The sequence below is a fragment of the Kogia breviceps genome, chromosome 7, assembly GCF_026419965.1.
Source record: "Kogia breviceps isolate mKogBre1 chromosome 7, mKogBre1 haplotype 1, whole genome shotgun sequence".
NCBI classification, from domain to species: Eukaryota; Metazoa; Chordata; class Mammalia; order Artiodactyla; family Physeteridae; genus Kogia; species Kogia breviceps.
The window spans coordinates 63,636,386-63,656,897 of record NC_081316.1 but is presented as its reverse complement, the minus strand read 5'-3'; the positions used below and the strand labels follow the sequence as shown (position 1 = coordinate 63,656,897).

General features: G+C 57.5%; 2 protein-coding genes across 5 annotated transcripts in view; both read left to right on the top strand.

Moving 5' to 3' along the window:
- Nucleotides 1–20,512, top strand: part of CAPN5 (calpain 5) — a 55,528-nt gene that overhangs the window by 13,350 nt on the left and 21,666 nt on the right. For 3 of the 4 annotated variants that reach the window (XM_067038434.1, XM_059068298.2, XM_067038436.1), the window contains exons 2-3: nt 6,439–6,665; nt 13,602–13,733. In XM_067038434.1, the coding sequence (XP_066894535.1) occupies nt 6,501–6,665; nt 13,602–13,733 (297 nt within the window). In that variant the 5' untranslated portion in view covers nt 6,439–6,500. The remainder of the gene's footprint in view (nt 1–6,438; nt 6,666–13,601; nt 13,734–20,512) is intronic. The other variant, XM_067038435.1, reaches the window with a different exon arrangement.
- Nucleotides 18,541–19,142, top strand: OMP (olfactory marker protein). The gene has a single exon (XM_059069088.2). It carries the CDS (start codon nt 18,581–18,583, stop codon nt 19,070–19,072), a length of 492 nt encoding a protein of 163 aa, XP_058925071.2. The 5' UTR covers nt 18,541–18,580; the 3' UTR covers nt 19,073–19,142.

Sequence of the window (20,512 nt, the reverse complement as noted above, 5' to 3'; positions counted from 1 at the left end):
ATCAAGGAGCAGTCTTACTGGAACCCCAGAAGGCCCCCTCCTACCCCTTCCAATCACTACCCCCAAAGGCAGCCACCATCCTGCCTTCAACTCACCATAGATGGCTTATATCTGCTTTTCAATTTTACATCAGTAGAATCAAAGTATTGCTTCTCTTGTTCACTTGTAAACAAGCCCTCTTGTTTACTATTGTGCACATGAGAGCCATCCATGAGTTGCATGCAGCAATAATTTGTCCATTTTCATTACTGTATAATATTCCATTAAACACCATATTCATCCTTTCTTCTGGTGATGGACATTTTGGGTTGTTTCTAATTTTTATCTATAACGAATACTACTACACTAAACATTCTTGTAATTGTTTTTTGGTGAACATGTGCACGTGTTTCTGTTCAGTATATACTTAGGAGTAGAATTACTGAATGATAGAGTATGCATTTGTCCAGCTTTAATTGATGTGGTCAGATGGTTCTGCAAAGTGGTTGTATCAGTTGAAGTGCCCACAGCGAACGTGGAAGAGCTGGACTTGGGGAGAGAGAGAGAGAGAGAGAGAGAGAGAGAGAGAGAGAGAGAGAGAGAGAGTGTGTGTGTGTGTGTGTGTGTGCGCGCGCGCGTGTGCGTGTGTGTGCGGTGTTTTTCCCTGCAGCCATTCCGGTCAGGGCCTAGTGGTATCTCATTGTGCTTTTAATTTGCATTTCCTTGATGATTAGTGAAGTCCAGCACTTTCCTTCCATCTATTGGCCGTTTGGATATGCTCTTTTTCTAATATTTTCTTCAAAAAGCTTTACTGTTTTACCTTTCGATTAGATTTGCAGTCTATGTGGAATTGCTTTTGAGTGTGGTGTGCATTCGGAGTCAAGATGAAGCTTTTCCCACTCAGATAGCTAGTCAACTGAGCACCATGCATTGAAAAGACCATCCTTTCCCTAATGCACTGTGATGTCACCTTTTGTCAAAATCAGGTGTCTTTATCTTGGAGGGCTTTCTAGTCTGTTCCGTTAGTCTGTTTGTCTACCCTATGCCAGCTCCACACGGTGTCAATTACTAGAGCTTTGTGAAAGGTCTTGTCACCTGTGAGTGTGAGCCCTCCAGCCTCTCTTTTTCAAATGGGCTTGGCTGTTCTTGGCCCTCTGAGTGCTGGCTCTGTTATCCCACCTCTTAGAGGAAGACCCAAGGCTCAGAGAGGTAAGGTGACTTTCCCCTGCCACGCAGTTCTGGAACGCAGTCCTGGCTCCTTCCTGGGCAGCACCCTGCCCTCCAGGCGTGATGTAAGGCTGCAGTTCCTGCCTGCACCACCGGGAACTGAACAGATTTCTTGAAATCACCTTCCTTCTTCCTTGATAGTTTTTAAAGGAAACTGTGCATTTACTCTAAATGGGAAGTCAGTATTACTCTCTAAGTACAAGGTAACTGGAAGAATCTTAAAACTAAATTTAAACAACAGAAGAATCCATCCAGCTGCAGCCAGGTGCTGTTGCTCTGAGCCAGGGGCTGGCTCTTCCTTTGTTAAGTAGATGGGCGAGGGCCGTGGCCGTGAGGGTTTCAAGACTTGCTGGACCGAACTGAGTTCTCCTTGAGAGAGAAGTGGATGGGGAATAATTTTCTTACTGACTTATTGACTGCCATGTAAAGCAACTTAGAGCGACCCCTAAAATGATCACAGTACTAACCTGGGGCCTGCTTTGGGAAGCCCTGGTGTGATGAGGAGGCTGGAGGCCTGAGGTCCAGCTAATGGGCTGCAGGTTTGGTACATGTTCCTTTTGTGTTCTCATCTAAAAAATGGGACTGAAACTGTCTCCTGTTTCCCCCTGGCTGCGGTGGCTGAACTGTGCAGGAAGGCTCAGTGGTATCTGCCTGCCCTGTAGCTGGCTCCGTGTGGCCTGCTGCAAGATGAGCCCTTGCTCTGCCTATGCACCCCTGGCCTGTCCCTGCCACCTCCAGCAGGTCCAGGGACAGCAGATCAGGGCACACCCGCCCGGAAGGAGGTACACACTGTTTCCAAGGTGAGGATAGATAGAGCTCCTATGGGGCAGGCCCCGGGGCAGATGCCACCTTAGAGGCTGGAACCAGGAAGGGCTGATAGCAGTTCAGAGGGGTTAGTAAATTGCCCAAGAACACACAGCGCTAAGTCGCGCAGCTGGGATTCGAACTCAGGTCTGACTGACCTGCTGGAAGACTGGGTTCCACGAGCTCCCTGGTGGGTGCTCCCATGCCCTTGTTCTGACCCAGGTCAGTGCCCCCATGCTCAGCCTATGGAATCCCACTGTGCCAGGCTGGGTCTGAATCAGCTTGTGCTTTCCTGCCTCTGAGCCTTTGCTTGAGCTATTCCCTCTGCCTGGAGTGGCCTTTCTCTCCTAAAGCACAGCTGACTTCTGGGTCCAGGCCTTTGCGAAGGCTTCTTTGTGTCCCTCTTGGTGGAATGACGCCTATTCCATGCTGCCTTGTGTCTGTTGGCTGCACTAGACCATGAAGTTCCTTGGGGACAGGAACCCTGAATTGTTGTAACGCTCCTGGCAGGGGAGACACAATGTAGATGTGACCCAGACATCCATGCTGACATCCCCCAGGGAAACAGTGCATTAAAGTATGCAAAGTGCTGTTCCATGCGGCTGTGTCTCATTTGATCCTCCCAAAGGCCCTGGCACATTATCTCTTCCTTCCACACACGGACCATGCAGACCCTGAGAGGTGACATGGCCTGTCCAGGTCTCACAGCTTAGGGGGACATTGCGAAACTAAAGCTAAGTCTCCGTCAGGAGCTAGAGAAGGGCTGGACCACAGCAGAGAGCTCCAGGGCTTTAGCTGTATCTTCCACAGACAACATCAGGAGCAGGAGGGGAGGAGGGGAGAGAGAGAGAGAGAGAGAGAGAGAGAGAGAGAGAGAGAGAGAGAGAGAGAGAGAGGCCTGATCTAGTGGGAAGGGGTGAGTCCTGGCCTTCAGGAGACCTGAGAGCTGGTGCAGCTCTGATATGGAAAGCTGATCCCTCTTGGGAGTCCTGGCCACTCTTTGAACCTGTTTTTCCCATCAGTGAAGGAATTCCTCATGCATCATCTGTGTTGGCTCATTCAACCCAAATTCACTGAATCCACCCCCGCTCCCCAATGTTGGGCACTAGGGATACAGAGAGGAGCTGGACATGGGCTCTGTCCGGGAGGGGTGTAGGCTGGGGAGACAGACAAGTCATGTGCAGATGGGGTACAATGTAATGGACGCTGTCAACAGGGGTTCCAGGACTGTGGAGGTAGGGGAGGTACTTGGGCTGAGTCTTGAAAGGTGACCAGAATTCTCCAGGTGTGCATGTGTGGATGGAACAGTGTGTGCAAAGGCCCTGAGTGGACTGAAAGGGGCTTGTAGCACTGGAACCTAGGCCCAGGGTGGAGAATGGTGGGGGGGAGGGAAGAGGGCAGGCTGGGGGGCAGCTGGGAGGCTCAGGCTGTCCTGTTAGTGCCTGGCTCAAACTTCAGCGTCCTGAAGACAGGACGTGCCCCAGCCCCAATCTCAGACCCAGGGAGAAGAGGCCAGCGTTTAGAAGCTGGCTTTCCTGATTGCTGGTTTATCTGTAGCCGTCAGTGGTTATGCCTGGAACTATAGGGAGAGAGCAGAGCTCAGCGGCTGGTGACTCTGACCCCTTGGGCGTGTTGACTCAGTGGATGGAGTGGGAGGTGACCCTGGGGCAGATGGAGGGTGCAGGAGGACAGTTGGCATGAGGTGCAGCTTGTGCAAAGGCCAGGGCCAGAGAGCCTGGCATAAGTAGGCCAGGGTCAGCCTGGTGGGCAGGGGTGAGGCTGGAGAGATGGCTGAACTGGGTCAGACCCTCAGCCAGCCAGGCCTGGTCCCTGTTCTGGACCTGGGCCGAGCCGAGCTTTCCCCTCTCTGTTCGCTCCTCCTTCTGTCCTAGGAGCCAACCTCCCCAGCAGCGTTGGCCGCTGTGTGGCCTGGAGGGTGGCCAGAGCCCTCATTCTCCACCGGCCTGGCTCTGTGACCTCGGCCAGCTCGCTCCTCCTCCTTGGGTTCTGGGCTCTGAACACTGGAATTGCTAGAGCTGATTTCTGGGCTTCTGCTTTCAGCTTCTTTGATCTAATTCTTGCAGCTTAAATTGCGTCCTGAACTGGCCTTTCAGGAAACTGTGATGCTCACGGGTGCTCCTGGTGGCTGTGTGCCAGAGCCCGGGGGCTGCCTCTCCAGGCTCCCCCTTCTCTTTCCCTCAGGCCTCCAGCGCTGGGAGGGTGGGTGGTAAGGGGCAGGGTTATTGGCCTTCCCGGGTAGAGGGGTGGCCAGAGAGGTTAAGGGGATTGACCTGAGGTCACACAGCATGGGACAGGTGGACCCTGTATGATGTATGGGCAGAAGATGGAGTGGCTGTGGGTCCAGAGCAGAGGACAGGCCAGCCCTCAGGCCCTTGGCAGGCAGGGACCATCAGCCCTGCTCTCCCTTCTGTCCATCCGTGTTCCACCCTCACCCCTCCATTCTCACCTCCTTCCTTTCCTGTTCTTCCCCTCCATTGAATGCCTTCCTCTTTCCTTTCCTGTGGGGCTGGCTCAGCCAGGGTGTGTGTGGGGTGAGCCCTGCCCACGCTTTGGGGTCACCAGGCCAAGATGGAGGCTCCAAAGTCAGAGGATGTGTGTTCAAGTCCAGAGTCTGCCATGGAATTTGGGCAAGTTGCCTCCCCTCACTGAGCCTCAGTTCTCTTTTCTGAAAAATGGCAACAATGCAAGGCCTACCCAGCAAATCCTTAACGCCAACCTCTAGCCAGGTGGTTTGCACACGGCAGGTGCCAGAGACACGGAGGTTCTCTCTTGGGAATGAGAGGGGCTTTTCTACTTCTGTTCTTCCTCTTCCCTCGGGCCTGCTAAGCAGTCTCTGCAGCCTCTGGTTAATTTTACTGGCATCTTCCAGTTACTGAAGCAACATTGTTCCCATGGTGGAGATGAGAAAATAGGGAATCAGAGAGGTTGAGTGACTTGTTCAGGGCCACACAGCAGGTGAGTAGTACAGCTGGGACTGACACCCATATCAGTTTGCTCACAAACTCATGTTTGCCCTAGAAGCTGGCCTACCTTGCCTCAGTTTCCCTCAGCTAGGCTGCGAAGTTGGGGCCTGTGTCTTGGGGGTGGGGATTGCAGTGTTGCCCTGAGCAGGCCCAATGATAAGTAGGCCTGGGGGTGTGGAGCTCCCAGCTGGAGCCAGCAGCTCAGATGGAGTGTGAGATACAGGGCCATAGATGGGGCTGTCAGTCAGGTGCCTGGCTGTCCCAGCTTCTGTCAGGGCACCTGGATGCGGCTCCCTCTCCTCCCCTCCCCTCCCAGAGACTTTTCCTGAGTCAGTCCAGTCTGGGTCTCTTGCATTTGGTCAGCACATGGCTACAAGGTTCAGGGTGCTGGACTGCGGGGGCTGAAGGGAGGACGCTGATAGGCACAGCACCTTCGTGTGCCAGGGCTGCGTGTGGATTCAAGTCCAGACTCTGCTGTGGAGTTTGGCCCTCACAGGAGATGGGTCAGTTGGAAGCCTAGAAGAGGGGTCCAGGCTGAAGACAGGGATGTGGGGGTCATCAGCCAGGGGACCCCTGAGGGGGAGGGGAGGTCAGAGGGGGAGATGGGTCCAGACCAGAGCTAGATGCCCCCGAGGCCTAGTAAGGGGAGACCGACTGTCCAGGAGTGTGAGACCCTGCAAGGTCTGGGAGGCCGTGTGGGAGAGTCTGGCTTTGGAGATTGGAAGGTCACAGGGTGGGGCTGGGAGTCCTCAGGGGTGGGGGGGGGAGTTAGGTCACCAGCATGAAGGAGAGCGCTCCCTGCAGAACTGGAGGCATTTATTCCGGAAGTGCGGTGGAGAAGGCAGAGTGCTGGAAGGAGGAAGTGAGAAGGGATGTGACTGAAGGCTGGAGGGGCCTCCAGGGCCAAGGGTTTTCCACACAGGACAGAGATGATCCTGCGGCTCTAGGCTAAGGCGTGAGGGTCCAGAGGAGGGAAACATGGAGACAGTGCTGCTGCTTTCCTGTGGGTGTGACACCAGCCAGGGAGCTGCTGGGTCACCATTGGTCTGATTCTGTCCGGGGAGCTCTAGGAAGGCTGGTGGAACAAAGGAAGGGAGGTCGTGGGTGCGGCCTGGGTCAGGGCCAGGCAGCCGTGAGCGCCATCGTGACTGTGCCCTGTTGGCCCGCCTGGCCTGCCTGGCGTCACCTCTAAGCATCAGAAATGAGGAAATTCAGGCTGTGGAGTTAGTAGGTTCCTCTCCCTGCTCTGTGCGTACCAGCTGTGTGACCTTGGGCAGGTCTCTCCCCCTCACTGAGCCTCAGTTCCTGGCCTGTACAATGGGGATGAGGGTGCCCACTTCCCAGGGCTGTGGGGAGGCAGCACTCGGGACCACCTCACTCAGCATATCCCTCGGGGCCTCCAGTCCTCAGGAAGTGAGGCTCTTCTGATTTTCTGTCCTCCCAGGTGCCCCAGGAGCTGCCCTCTGCTGCCTTGTCTCGGCCTCCCCTCCCGGGTCAGTGGCCACCATGTTCTCCTGTGTGAAGCCCTATGGGGACCAGAACTACTCGGCCCTGAAACGGGCCTGTCTACGCAGGAAGGTGCTCTTTGAGGACCCGACCTTCCCCGCCACCGACGACTCACTGTATTATACGGGCACCCCAGGGCCCGCCGTTAGGTGGAAGCGCCCCAAGGTCAGTGTCTGGTCCGAACTGGTGCTGGGGTGGGCCAGCCCAGACCCACCCAGTCCTCGAGGGACAGTGGGTGACTGGGAGGGGTCGCTCTGAGGCCCCAGGCAACCGAGAAAGTGGAGCGGCTGATGCTGGGCCCGCCTGCTGTGAGATTTCATCTGGATGGGGAGCCAGGAGAACGGCCCGGGGCCAGTGTCGCGGCCACCACTGCCCAGCCAGGACCTCTCTGGGCCTCAGCTTGCTTATGAGGAAAGTGGGGCCCTCTGTTCTGCCACCCTCCCCCCAGGATCGTTTTTCGGATACAAATGAGGTGATGTGGATGTGCCTTTTTTTTTAGTACAATGCAGAGTGACATTCAAGGAGAAGGAATTTGCTTTGCTGATTATTGTCATAGTGATTTTGAAATAGTCATTGGCTGTACATGGAAGGTATTTAGTATGATGGTTAATCAGTAATAATAGTAATAGTAAAAAATAATAGTACTGCATAGAGTTGTGAGCATTAAAAGAGATGATGCATGAACATCTGGCACCAAGCCTGGTACCCGTAAGCCAGCTGTCACCATTATTGTTGGGATCTGTGAATTATGGAGCATCTGTCTGACGGCTCCCTCTGTCCCAGCCTTGGTCACTGAGGCTGGAATGTGTTGAACAGAAGCTTCTGGCCTCACGGCATGATCTCATTCTCTTTAACCCCGATTCCGGAGTGTGCGAGTGGGTGCCCCAGGGGCCTGGGTGACGGAGAGACTGCTGAAGGCCAGTGCCCCGGCCCCCTCCCCAGTCTCCGCGGCTGTGCTGGTGACATTGAGAGTTGGTCACACTGGAGGGACTTCAGTACAGGAGACGGTGCTGGACCGAGGTGCCTGGGGCGGGGGAGACTCCCCCTCCAGTACTGAGAGGAGACGTCTTAGAGTTGAGGGGTGAGAGCAAGACACGAGCTTGAAACCTCAGCCTTATATGGGACGTGACAAGAGCGTGGGGTGTGTGGGGTGAAGTAAGGGGAGAGGAAGCCCCGGGGCCCTGTTGTCCTCAGGGCTGGGCCAGGGCAGCTGTGCTCTGAGGCAGCGGGAATCTTAGGCCAGGCTCTCAGCAGCGTGTGACGGGGGAAGATTTGCACGTTACAAAGTGCCTTCCAGCCCCCCTGGACATTTTGGGAAAGTGAAATTCAGTTTTCATGTTCCTCTCACAGGCCAGGCTCTCAAGTCCCTTCAAATGCACAAAATCCGATGTTCTTGGACTGGGGTGCTTAAGAGGTAGGGAAACTGAGTCCAGGAGGGGCAAGCACATGCCCCGATCGCCCAGCGGGGCGCAGCAGAGTGGCCTGCACTGGTCCTGCAGGCCACTGGGCCCACCTTGGCCCACCTCCCCGGTCCCAGATAGAGGGTCCTTGGTGCCCCCATGAGCTGCGCTGCCTTGGTTCTCCGAACTTCCAGCCGCCTCCCGGCCTGGCCTTAGACTCCTGCCCCTTGGTGCACCCCCAACCCCCATGGCTTCCCCCCTCTCCTTTGTTTGGTGGGTGGGGAAGGAGGCCGGCCTCAATAGGCCTTTGTGAGGCCTTGGGTGCTCGAGCTCTCTGCCCTCCTCTCACTCCACCCACTCGCTGCTCCCCTCCTGACCCTTTGCTGCCCTCTGGCCATCACTCAGACATTTTAGATCCTGTGGCTCTGGAAGGAGGCTGGCGAGGCATGGCTGGGGACGGTTGGGCTTGCTGCAGTGAGAGGAGGAAATGCCAAGCTGCCTGGGCTCAGCATCCCCCTGCTGTGTGACCCTGCTGGAGTCACCTGCCGTCTCTGGGCCCTTTGCCTGCCAGTTCAGGAGTCCTGCCACGGCACACTCTCCTTTGCTGCCTTTCTCACTGGGCTTGGTGCCTAGTCATTCCTAGACACATAAAGAGGAGGAGCAGAGCTGCCCCTGCCTTGGATGTGGAGGCCAGTGACAGGCAACTTGTGGTGGTTGGCGTTGAGAGGGAGACGACTGAGCAGGGCCCAGGGGCGGCGGTGGGGGGTCAGTTCTGGGTTGGGAGGCAGTTCAGGGCCAGGCGCTTCTGAGTGGTGTGGGATGACGGGGTGAGACGGTGTGGACTGGGGTGTGTGTGATGCATGGCCCTTTGTAAGTGGGGCTGTAGGTGGTGGCAGGGTGGGATGGCAGGCAGGCTCTGCTCCACCGACAAGATGCGGGATGTAGGGTTGGTGGAGCAGGAAGTCAGGCTCACTTACCTCAGGCTGGTGGGGTGGAGCCAGCCCAGTGGGGTGACCCTTAACTCCCAGCTGCTCGGCCCTTGGCTGTTAGGTGGAGCATGGCCCGAGGCACCTGTGTTTCTATGGAGACCCATTTCCTGGGTCCTGTGACCTGACTGTTTACAAATGGAGCAAAAAGCCAACTTTCTCGAAGGCCCAGGGGAAGCCCATCTTCACTCCCACCCCACCCCCAGCTCCTTCTCTTGACATTAGTTGTGGCCTCTCTGCTCTTGGGGGATCTCCGCAGCCAGCCTCCCTGCCTGCCAGCCTCCCTCTTCTTTCTCCCAAAATGGAATGAGGAGGCTGGTTTTTGAGCCAGATGGCCTTGGCCCTACCTTGCAGGGGGTGTGACCTTGAACAAGTCACTTCCCCTCCCTGGGCCTCAGTTACCTCATCTGTGAATGGGGAGAATAGTTCTTGCTGCTCCTGGTTTCTGGAGGTTGAAGTGACTTGAGGTATCTGTGCTGTTCGACACACAGGGGGCAGATGACAGACTGCCTGCTCTCACCACCTGCTCCTGCTGGCCTGGTGTTGGGGACCCAGAGCCAGCCCTGCCCGGAAGTCCCATCTCTTGAACTCTCTGGTCCACTTCAGTCCCACCCAGGGCACCTGCCTCGGCCCACACCCTCCTACTCCTCCCAGGTCCAGTGTTTCTTTGTTTTTTCCCATTCAGTAAACATCTGCTGGCCTCCCTTAAGGGCCTGGCCAGGGAGATAAGAGGAGATAAGAGATTGGAGGAGAAGGCCTGTGACTCAGGGGGAATCCCAAGGGGATGGGTGGATGGGAGGCTTCCTCCTCTGCCAGGCCCAGGGCCTTAGTACCTCCGCTTCTCATCCTTGCGTATCACTCCACCCCATGTCCCCCACTTGCTGCAGTGTGCCTTGTCCCATCTCTGGGGATGATAAGCCTGCAGGTCCTTTGGTGGAACCAAGAAGGGAACAAATAGGGATCCCACAAACAGTTGTCAGTTTTGGAACCTCCCAGAATTCTTGCAAGGTGGCCTGGAGGTCCCCGGCCCCATGTCTGGGGCTCCTGCTCACACCAGCACTTGGAGAAGGCCCTGCTCCTTGGCTGTGCTGAACATTAGGCCCCTCTATGCCGTGAAGCAGGCAGTTTGCGTCAAGTCCGGCCACCTGGGCCTCTGCCCCGCCCAGGAATGATCCCCTCCCTGGCATATGCACGGGTGGCCTTGAAGGGTGGGAGGATGGGGCCGGGAACATGGGCTGGGGAGGCAAGTCTGTTGCAGAGGGGATGGGGCACACACAGGCTGTAACCCCTGAGAACACTGCCCTGTTTTCGGTGCCAGGCAGAGGTCCTGCTTCCTTCCTGGGCCTCAGTTTCCCCGTTCTGATCAATTCCAGCTGTGATCTTAGCTTCCGGGAGGGAGGTGACTGGGGTGAAGGTGGATGGATGAGGAGAAGTGGGGAGAGTGGAGGGGCTGAAGGCGCCCTGGATCCCTTGACTAGCTGCCTTCCTGTTTCTGCACTGGGCCTGGAAACCTGAAGTTCTGGTTCAGGGAGGAGATGGTTACGGGCTGTGACCTATGTCCGGTGGAGCTGGTCTGGCAGGCTGGAAGGGGCCGAGAGGTGAGAGGTGACCACAGGAGCAGGAGGCTGTGCCCCACAGAGACCGTATGTTGACCGGAGGAGTGGTCACCCCAGCCCTGGGGGTGGCCTGGGCCCGGGCTCCCAGCAGGTGCCTGGCCAGCCCTGTCCTGCAGGCCACTCTGCTGTCCCTTCCTCCCAGGGCTCCTGTCCGCAGCAGAACCTGCCAAGTCCTGTTCCTGACACTGGAGGTGGGCAGAGCCAGACCTGGGCCCTGCCCTGGAGCTCTCAGGCTGGTGGGGGAGACTCAAAGGTGAACTTCAGGGAGGGCAGCATTGGGAGGGAGCTCAGCTGTCTGGGGGCCCCATGGAGGATGGTGTCAGAGGTGGCGTCGGTCTCGAGGCTGTGGCTGGATCCCATCTGGGGGGGGTGGGATTTGGAGTCTCCATTCCCCTCTGGAGCCTCCCTGCCCATCAGCCCTCTGCATGCCTGCTCTGCTGGCGTCACCGCCTCCAGGCAGCCTCCTCTGATCTCTCCCTGGGTTCCTGCTGTCACAGCTGTGCTCACGTGGAGGGTTGTACTCAGGCTTCTCCTCCTCAAGGGCTCTGCCTGTGGACTGGGAATTTTCTGACTGGCTCTGCGCTCTGTGCTTAGCCAATGGCCCAGGAAAGGTGGAAGGACAAACACTGGCCTTGAGAAGCGGGCCCTATGGTGACAAAGGTGAGGGTCTGCGCTGCCCCTGACCCCTTGGTCTCATTGCCATATAGCAAGTCCTCCAAGCTGGGCTAAGGACAGGTGCAGGGGATGGAGAAGGGATGGTAGCTTTGCCACTCATACGTCCTGGCCCAGCTGGAGGCTCTGGAGCTGACTGTCTGAATTGGAATCTCAGTTCACCTCTTCCTCTGTGGCCCTGTGCAAATGGCTTAACCTCTCTGTGCCTTGGTTTCCTCATCTATAAAATGGGAATGCTAACCGTACGTGTCTCACAGGTTGTTCTGCACAGCTGGGCACACAGCAGGTGCCCAGTCATTGCAAGCCGCTTCTGATTGTTCCATTCAGGGTGTCCCAAGGTGGCCGCTGGACTCCAGGGCCAACCCCAGGTGCCGCCAACCTCAAGTCGTTTCTCTATCTTGAGCTGGCAAACCCGTGCCTCTCCTGGCAGTGGGAACACACCCAGACCACCTCCTCCTCTCCGCTCCCTCCCAGGCTGGCAGATTTGCCCCAGGTCTCTGCTCTATCACAGGGAGTCCGGGCAGTGCTGCACCTGGAACCAGGGACTCCGGAGCCCTGAGCTCAGTCTCTCCCAGGGGCCAGAGAAGTGTCTGGGGCAGGCTGGGGTGGCTGGACCTGCCCACAGGCTGCCCTGGCAGTGCCTCTTAGTGGGGAGGAGAGCTCTGTTCCGGGGGCTAGGCTCCGTCTCATCCATCCACTTGCCTCATGACCCTAGGCGTCCCTGCCCCATCCTAGGCCTCGGCATCCTCCTCTGTGGAGTGGGTGGTCCTGGCTCTGTGCAGAGCCCACAAGGGGGAGGGATGCATCGGAAGTCACTTCCTCTCTTGCCAGGCGGTAGCTGTCTCTTTTCCCATGGTGGGGATATGGCTGGGGTCCTCCAGGAACGAAGCCCCCCTCCACCCTTATCCTGCCTGCCCTTCCGGGCCCCAGGGAGGCAGATGCTAAGTCATGGCTCCCTCTGGCTCAGAGTTCTGAGCTGGGCCTGGGAGATAAGGAGGGCAGCTGGGTGGGAGGCAAAGCCACTACTTCCTGAGAGCTCACTGGGTTTCCGGCCTCACTGGGTTTCCATGACCTGGGACAGTGTTACTCAGACCTGCGGCATCCCGCAGTCTGTGCTCTGGGGGAGCCTCTTGCAGCTTGGCCCTGGGTCACCCTGAAATCCCATCTGGAGTGCTCATGCCCTCAGGGGAGTTTCAGCCCTCATTCTGGCCCTCCCAAACTCTGGTTTTCCCAGGCAGAGGTGGCAACAGGAGTCCTGAACACCTTAGTGAGACCCGCTGGCCCTTTGCCCCGTTTTCCCCTGCCAGGTGCTCTGCCTGCATGTTCTGTGGAGTCCTTACACAGCCCTGCAAGCATAGTAATCTACTTCCTTTGCACAGGGGAGGAAATGGAGGCTCATAGAGGTTGAGCCACTGGCCCAAAGTTGCACAGCAGGTAAATGGGGAGCAGGAATTTGAATTCTGTCTTCCTGACTCTGCTGCCCTCTGCTGGCTGCCTCCGGTAGGACCTCAGTAGCTCTGTTGCGATTGAACTGGTTCAGGAGCACCAGCTGAAGTGGAGGCAGGCCAGTGCTGTGTGGCTGGGGTATGTTGTTCAACCTCTCTGGGCCTCAGTTTCCTCATCCGTGAAATGAGCACAATGCCCACCTCTCAGGACCATGGTGAGGATAGATCACGGTGCCAGTAGGAAGGAAGGCATGTCTCAGTGTTTACCTCCCCCAACCCTGTATTGTCGCCCTCCTTGGAGAGCAGTCACTCACTCTCAGCTCTGTAGAGTGAAGATGCTGATGGGTGAGGAGGAGGGGTCTGGGGTGGGCACTCGGGGAGCTCTGGGGGTGTCTGCTCAGCTCTGCTCGGCATTTGCTTGCTGTGTGTCCTTGAAAGTCACTGCTTCTCTTTGAACCTTCATTCCTCATCCATAAAATGGAATAAAAATGCCACACTGCTCGGGTCGGGTGAGGGTCAGATGAGACAGCCTGAGGATGTGCTCACATGGGTCCTGGGATGGTTGTCTCCTCGCTTTTCCCTGGCCTTTTGCACTCGTCATGTGCAATTTTGATGTGTTTCTGCCCTGCATCTCACCCCACCTTGTGACTGTGGGCCCCTGAGAGCTGGCTGGGACGGGCTCCGCAGGGCTGCTGGTGCTGGCGGATGATGGACACTGAGCCCTTGCTGGTCAGGAGACCACAGAGGGCGGGAGGAGGGTGGTGGCCCGGGTCCAGCCCCTCGAAGTCCTTCCACAGTATTTGCTCGTCCTCCAAACTTTGGCAGAAGAGCAGAGTTCTTCAGCCAGGGGAGGGGAGAAGGGCTTTCTGGGTAGCCCTGGGGGAAGCTGGATTTGGAGAAACTGACCCAGGGCCCCAGTTGGCAAGGGGAGGCGGGCGAATCTCTACGCAGACAGTGAGGTCTCCTCTCGGCTTCTCCACAGGACATATGCGAGGACCCCCACCTCTTTGTGGATGGCATCAGCTCCCACGACCTGCACCAGGGCCAGGTGGGCAACTGCTGGTTTGTGGCGGCCTGCTCGTCCCTCGCTTCCCGCGAGTCACTGTGGCAAAAGGTGAGACCTGGGTCAGGCAGGGGTGCTGGGGAGACTGAACTCAGTCTGGCGCCCTCCCCATCAGATGGGGGAGGTGCAGCCTGAGTGAGCAGGTGAGACGTTATGACGGCCTGTGTGGGGATGGGACGGGGTGATGCCGGGGCTCCCCAGTACTGACTGAACATCAGAATCGCCTTCCCTGCCCCTGCCAGCTCAGGGACAGGTGCTGGGAATATGTATAGCTCCCAGTTCTGATGCGTCCGCTCTTGACTGTTGGGGGCCCACTGTGCAGAATATGCACCTGTGAAATGTGGAGGCTGCCTAAACCATGTGCAGTGTGGAGACCCCACTAACTGCGGCTCAGGAGACCCCTGCCGGTATCTGCTGTGTGACTTGGCCAGCCCTTGTCCTTCTCTGGGGCTCACTCTTCTCACTCTGAACAGGTGGAGTGATCCAGACAGTCGGGTTTCATGATTCGTGGTTCCAAGCAGCTGATATTCTGAACCAGAACCACAGGGTTTTAGGTTGGAAAGAATGGGCTCCGGTCCTGACACTTCTCCCTCTTGTGGCAGCATTCGGCGGTGCAGCCCTTAAATCCAACACTCGGAGCTCCCTCCTTGGGGAAGCAGGGAGGCTGGAGTTGTGGTTTCTAACGAGTAACTGATGGGGACCGCATCCTGGGTTCCCATGCCAGCAAATACAAGTCACTGCCCCTTTCTCATCCCTGCCGTTTCTGCCCTTTCTGTAGGGACTAGCAGCAGGGCTTAAGAGCACCGGGCATCTGAGTCTTACAGGCTCAGGTGCGAGTCCCAGGCTCACCATTTCATAGCTTTGTAATTAGCCTCAGGTCACTCATCCAGAAAGTTGGGATATCAGAGTAGCTCCCTCTCCGGGAGCTGCAAGGGCGGAACAAGGTAGTGTGCTTAAAGGGCCTTGTGCAGTGCGGCGCTGCAGTAACCAGTGTTATGATCATTAAGATTCATGGAACATAATGGGTGTTCCTGGGCAAACAGGGTGCAAGGGGCAAATGAGTTTGTTCTCATCCTCTGAGGCATCAGAGGGAGCTGTGCCCTTCGCCGAGGCTGGGACTCTGGTAGGTGTCCTGTTGTCATGTCTTCTGAACAGGAGTGTGACCTCTCGAAGCCACCCCCAAGTGGGCATCCCTGGGGCCTGGCCCCGGTGGTCCTGTGGGATACGGGGAGCTCTGTGCTGTAGGCCCCTTGGCAGAGGCCACTGCTGAGATCCGTAGACATGGGTGGTCATGAGGCGTCCAAGCTGGGAGGGTCTTGGAGAGCCTCATGGCCCACAGAGGCTCGGGGTCTGGCGCTGTTCTTTGGGTGTAGAGCTGTCCTCACCCTCCTGCCTCCAGGCTCCAACCCCCTTCTCTGAGCCCAGAACAAGGTGCCCCGGTCAGGGCTCCATCTACGGCTGGAGGTGGCATATGGGAACCCTGCCCTGTAATTGCCTGTTTATCTATGATCTCCCCTCTCGAGCTCACAGACAAAGCTGGTCTATATCTTCCTGCTGAGCCCAGCAGGAGCCCGGCACAGAGAGGGCTCAAGAAGGTTTTGAGAACAGAGTTCCTCCCCAGCAACTGGCCAGCAGCCCCAGACCTCCTGGGGCCTGCAGTGGGGCCGGGGCCTGGCCCTCTGTGTCCCCTCCTGGGGAACGGGCTGTCTAGTCATTTGTAGAGATGAGCCTCAGCTTACTGTGTGCCCTGCCCTGGGCCCGACCCCTGGGACAGCTCTCCACCTAGCAAGTGGAAGAAGGGGCCCCAGACCCGCAGGCAAGAGGCTTGTTGTTGATGCTTTGCGACAATGGTCAGGCCTGTGTTAGTCTCTGGGCCTATGGTTCCTCCTGCAGGGTGTTAGGGCACCCAGCCTGGCTTGTCTGCAAGCTTCAGGGGCAGATCTCCAGGAGCTTAGGTCCCTGGGAGGTTGGGCGAGGCAGGCTGCTCTGGGCTAATTGCACTCTGTCTTCTGGTGCTGCTGTGTTGACAGACCCTGGGTCCCGGCAGGAGGCACGAGGCCCCGAGGAGCTCATTACTGTGCCTTACCTCCGCTCCTGTCCCTGCTGACTGGGCCCTGTTTGTTGTCACCCCTCACTTGCTGGGCCTGTTGCCCTGCAAGGCCTCCCCTGCCCCACCCTGTTTTCTCCATGGAACGGGGGCGCTCAGCCTGAGCTGCACCCCTGCTCCCTCCACCACCTCACACTCTGGGGATGCTGAGCCTCAGGTGCAGGCACATCACGCCCCCGACACACATGCCCCCTTCTCCAGGAAGCCACCCCTTTACCTCTAGTACTTGACACAGCCTGGGGCCAACAGGCACGGGATTTGAAGCCAGCCGGTCCTGGGTTTGATTCTGGCTGGGTTTTTTCGCTAGTTGTGTGACCTTAGTCAAGTCATGTTTCTTCTCTTGGCGTCTGTGTAAACCTGACTTTTCCAGTCCCCATGGTGGTGGGAGGACTAAAGGAGCCCACGGGGTAGGGGTGCGGGGCAAGCCCATGGCATTTAGCAGCAATCTAAATCCCTCTCTGCCCCTCCTCTGGCCTCCCACCTCTTCCTCTCTTCTGCCGGACACTTCTAGGAAGCAGGCCTCCCCGTCCTATGGGATCCCCGTTGGGGGCATTATGGTCTCCCCAACTTGACTGTGCATTCGCTGAGGGCAGGGCAGTGGACTTTAGGTGACCAGGTTTTGTGGACCAGAAGTCAGGATGTGACAGCGGGGTGGAGCATTTGCCATTAGCCTGGCCTGGCCCAAGCCAGGTGAGTTCACCTTCCCTAGAGCCCGGTGTGGCCCCAGGCACGAGGGCAGGCCTGAGCCCTGCTCTGAGTCATGGGGTACCTGGGCCCAGGAGGAGACAGCCATGCCCCCGGTGGGGGCAGAGCAGAATTGAGCAGAAACCCAGCGGGGTGCCCGAGTGTCTGAGAGCAAGTTTTGGAGGGGTGGGCATCCTGGGCCGGGGCCTAAGGGAGGCACCTGGTGGCAGGGCCTGGCAGTTTTTTAGTTCCACGTAAAAACATTTCCCATCCCACCCCCGCCTGTGTTATATGAGCAATCCCTGCCCTTTAGCATATAGCAGTTCGTGCACCACACGATAATTGAGCACCAGCTATGCCCCAGCACCATTCTAGGTACTGGGGACAGGTGATTTTAAAAAGCACCTGGAAACAACCAGTGTTGAGGGTTTTCTACATTTCCTTCTAGTCTTTTTTCCATTTGGGGTTAAAGAGGGGCTTGTTCATTTGTTATGATCACATTTTTGCAGTCACGGATGCAAGTCTGGACCTTGCTTTTCTCTTCTCTGTTCACTCCTATGTCCAGCCTTTGGTGGGGCCTCCCAAGGCATCTGGTGGCCAAGCAGAGGTTTGTGGGAAGCAGTGGGCCAGCCCCACCCGCAGCCTCCCGCCTGCCCTTCCTTCCCCTCTGGCCGTCCTTGGTCCCCAGGCTCCCTCCCTCCTGCCCTGCCTGTCTGTGAGGGACAGGCAGTTTAACATTTGCTCTTTGGTTTTCTCGAATATCATCGGGGAATTGGTGCCAGCAGCCCTCAGAACTGACCCAAGGGCTTGAGGTGTTGTCTTAATAGGATCGGGTGCGTGGTCCCCTTTGGTGACCCTCTTGCTGTTTGTGTGTGTAGCCCAAGACCCCACTGACTTACTTAGCTTCCATCTAGCAATTGACTGTGCTTGTGGTTCACTAGACCCTTCAGATTGTTTTCAGTTACTACACTTTGGCCTGTGCTTCTGTCCTCTTTTCTGTGTGTGGCGGTGTCATGGCAGCTTCCCCTCTCCCTCACCCCCATCTCCAATTACGCTCACATTTCTTCCATTTGCCCACATAATGGCTGAGCTCCTGGTTCCCCCTCAGGCACCGGGGATACAGACGTTTGTCAGATTCTTCCAGGGCCTCAAGTCTCCTGGGGGAAACAGGCTCGACACAGGGGGAATAAGTGGTGGGATTTTAGTAGAAGAGCTTCCTGGGCATGTGGCTGCCGTGTGGTGCAGGGTTGAGGCGGGGCCGGCAGGCAAGAGCCATCCAGGTCAGTGATTCTCAAAACACAGCTCCTGCGCCAGCGGCATGAGTGAGCATCACCTGGGAGGTTGTTAGAAATGCAACTTCTCAGGCCTCATCTGAGACCGATTAAATCAGAAACTCTGGGGTGGGGTGCAGCAAACTGAGTTTTAAGTCCTGCAGCTGGTTTTGATGCTCCCTGAAGTTTGAGAACATCGGTCTAGGTGAGAGATGATGGTGGCTGGGCCAGGGTCCTGGCAGTGGGGTTGGGGAGGCATGTTTCCAGGGTAATCCACAGGCCTTGCCAATCGGGCGTGGAGGGGTGCAGGTGAGGCCGAGTCAAGGAGAGTGCCAAGGTTCGCCTTAGGTGACTTCAAATCTCAAATCGGTGGGCCCCTCTGGGCCTTATTTCCCACCCTCCTGCCAGGGGATCTTCAGCCTCTCCTGATGTTGTCTCCAGTGAGCGCTTGCCCCCCGCCTCCTGCCCTCTTACTGCCTGTAAGCAGTGCTCCCTCTTCACAGCAAGCCAGCTCTCAGCCCATCCCGTGGTAGCCGGCGTGGTTGCCACAGCAGCTGGTCCCTGAGGAGCCTGCCACCCTCCTGCCTGCCTGCAGTGCCTCCATTACCGCTTCTGCGAGGAGTAGAGAAAAGAGGCGTGTGGGGACGCCCGCCCTCCTGCACACCCCATTTTGAGGACGGGGTGGGGCTGGGAAGAGCCAGTGGCAAAGAGGGGTGGGACGAGGAGGGGGCGGCGAAAGGGGAGGCGGGGCCCCTCTTTGGTGGCCTCTCGCCTCGGCCGTGAGGCCCCGGTCCACTCGGCGCCTGGACGGTGGAGGCGGCAGCAGCGAGCAGGCCATGGCGGAGGACGAGCCGAAGCCGACCCAGCTCGACACGCCCCTGGTGCTGGACGAGGACCTGACCAAACAGATGCGGCTGCGCCTGGAGAGCCTGAAGCAGCGCCGGGGGAAGCGCCAGGATGGCGAGAAGCTGCTGCAGCCGGCCGAGTCCGTGTACCGCACCGACTTCATCCAGCAGCAGAGGCTGCAGTTTGAGCGCTGGGACGTCGTGCTGGACAAGCCGGGCAAGGTCACCATCACGAGCACCTCCCAGATCTGGACGCCCGACCTCACCAACCCCATGACACGGCAGCTGCTGGACCCCGCTGCCATCTTCTGGCGCAAGGAGGACTCGGAAGCCATGGATTGGAATGAGGCCGACGCCCTGGAGTTTGGGGAGCGCCTGTCCGAGCTGGCCAAGATCCGCAGGGTCATGTACTTCCTCATCACCTTCAGCGAGGGCGTCAAGCCTGCCAACCTCAAGGCCTCCGTGGTCTTTAGCAGGCTCTGATGGCAGCTGCCCGCTGCTACCCTCTCCTTTCACCCACCTGCCTGACCCCTGCCCATACCCCTTTCCCCCACGTGTGTGTCTGGGGACATTCTTGTAGCTGCTGGCCTGTACTTGGCTTGGCCAGGACCCCTGAGCCTGCGTCCTTACTTCTCTCCTTTCCCTGGTGCTGGCGGTCCCGCTTACGGGAGGAAGATGCAAGGGCTCCATAGTCTAGAAGCTGACCTGGCTGCCGCTGCTTCTGCCGTAGACCTTGGAGACCTAGTCGGGGCTAGTGCGGGAAGATGGAGAGGCCGTGGGAGATTGCCTTCTCTCTCTGCTCCATGGTTGGCAGGGAGACTGAGAGACCAAGACAGAGACACACACAGATCAAGAGAGACAACTCTAAGAACCAGCCATTGGGCTTCCTCCGGAGACAGGGGCCCGGAGACGACAAAGCAGCCTCCTTGGAGAGTCTGGCACACAGGCATTTGCTGCCCTCCTGGCCACGACGCCCCTTCCCTGTGTCTGGAGGTGGACACTCAGCCTGCTGCTCCGGGCACCTCGTGTGGGCCCACGACACCTCAGGGCTCTTAAGACATTGGGCAGGGTTGCTGCGAGGGCTGATTTGGGCAGTGGAGAGTGGCTGGCACGCTGGAGGCTGTGCAGGCCAGCTCTTGCTCTTCTGGGAATGATTTTAGGAGGAGAGAAGTGAAGGGAGAAATGTAAAAAACGTTGTATAGAGATGTATCTATCTATACATATACATATGTTTTGAGAGAGAGCATGCTATATTCATATGGTTGTATTCCATACCTGCCCTGTGAATGAGTCTGAATTGCTAGCTGGTTCCCTGGTGGTCCTTAGCAGGGGCTTGATCAGGATGACATTGCGGAGGGGAAGCTCCTGAGCCAGGAGACTTTGAGGTTCATGCAGTGAAGTGGGGAACAGTGTAGTAAACAGGTTTCCCTCTGTCTGGATAGAGGGGGTCCAGAGCCCTGGAGCTGGAGACAGTAACATCTCTGGGGCCTGAGGTGTCCCCTCCTGGGCTGTCAGGCTTTTCCTGGCTAACTGGTGGGAGAAGGCAGGTGTGGCATCCTGGTGTGGCATCTTTGGTGGGGTTGAGGGGTAGGAATCGGGGGCCGCCTTGGAGGGGAGCTGTGCTGGATGATGGTCAGAAGTGGGCTGGAGGTGACAGTGTGGTGTGACGGCGGAACACTGGCCTCAGAGGTCACAGGGCACAACCCGCTCGCCAAACAAAGAGGGAAACTGAGGCACAGTTGCCAGCAGATTCAGTTCCAACCCCCAAGCCCCCTTCACGCTGCACAGGCCCAGTGAGCTCCTCTGAGGCCTGGCATCAGCCAAGGGCACCTCAGGAAGCGCCCCCAACACCGTGTCTCCAGGTCAGCCCTGTTTTTTGTCAGGGACGTGCCCGTGACATTTCCCTCGTGAAGCAGAGCCGTC

What these genes read in the sequence shown, in the direction of transcription:
- OMP (XM_059069088.2), top strand. Translation starts at nt 18,581, where the DNA reads ATGGCGGAGGACGAGCCGAAGCCGACCCAGCTCGACACGCCCCTGGTG.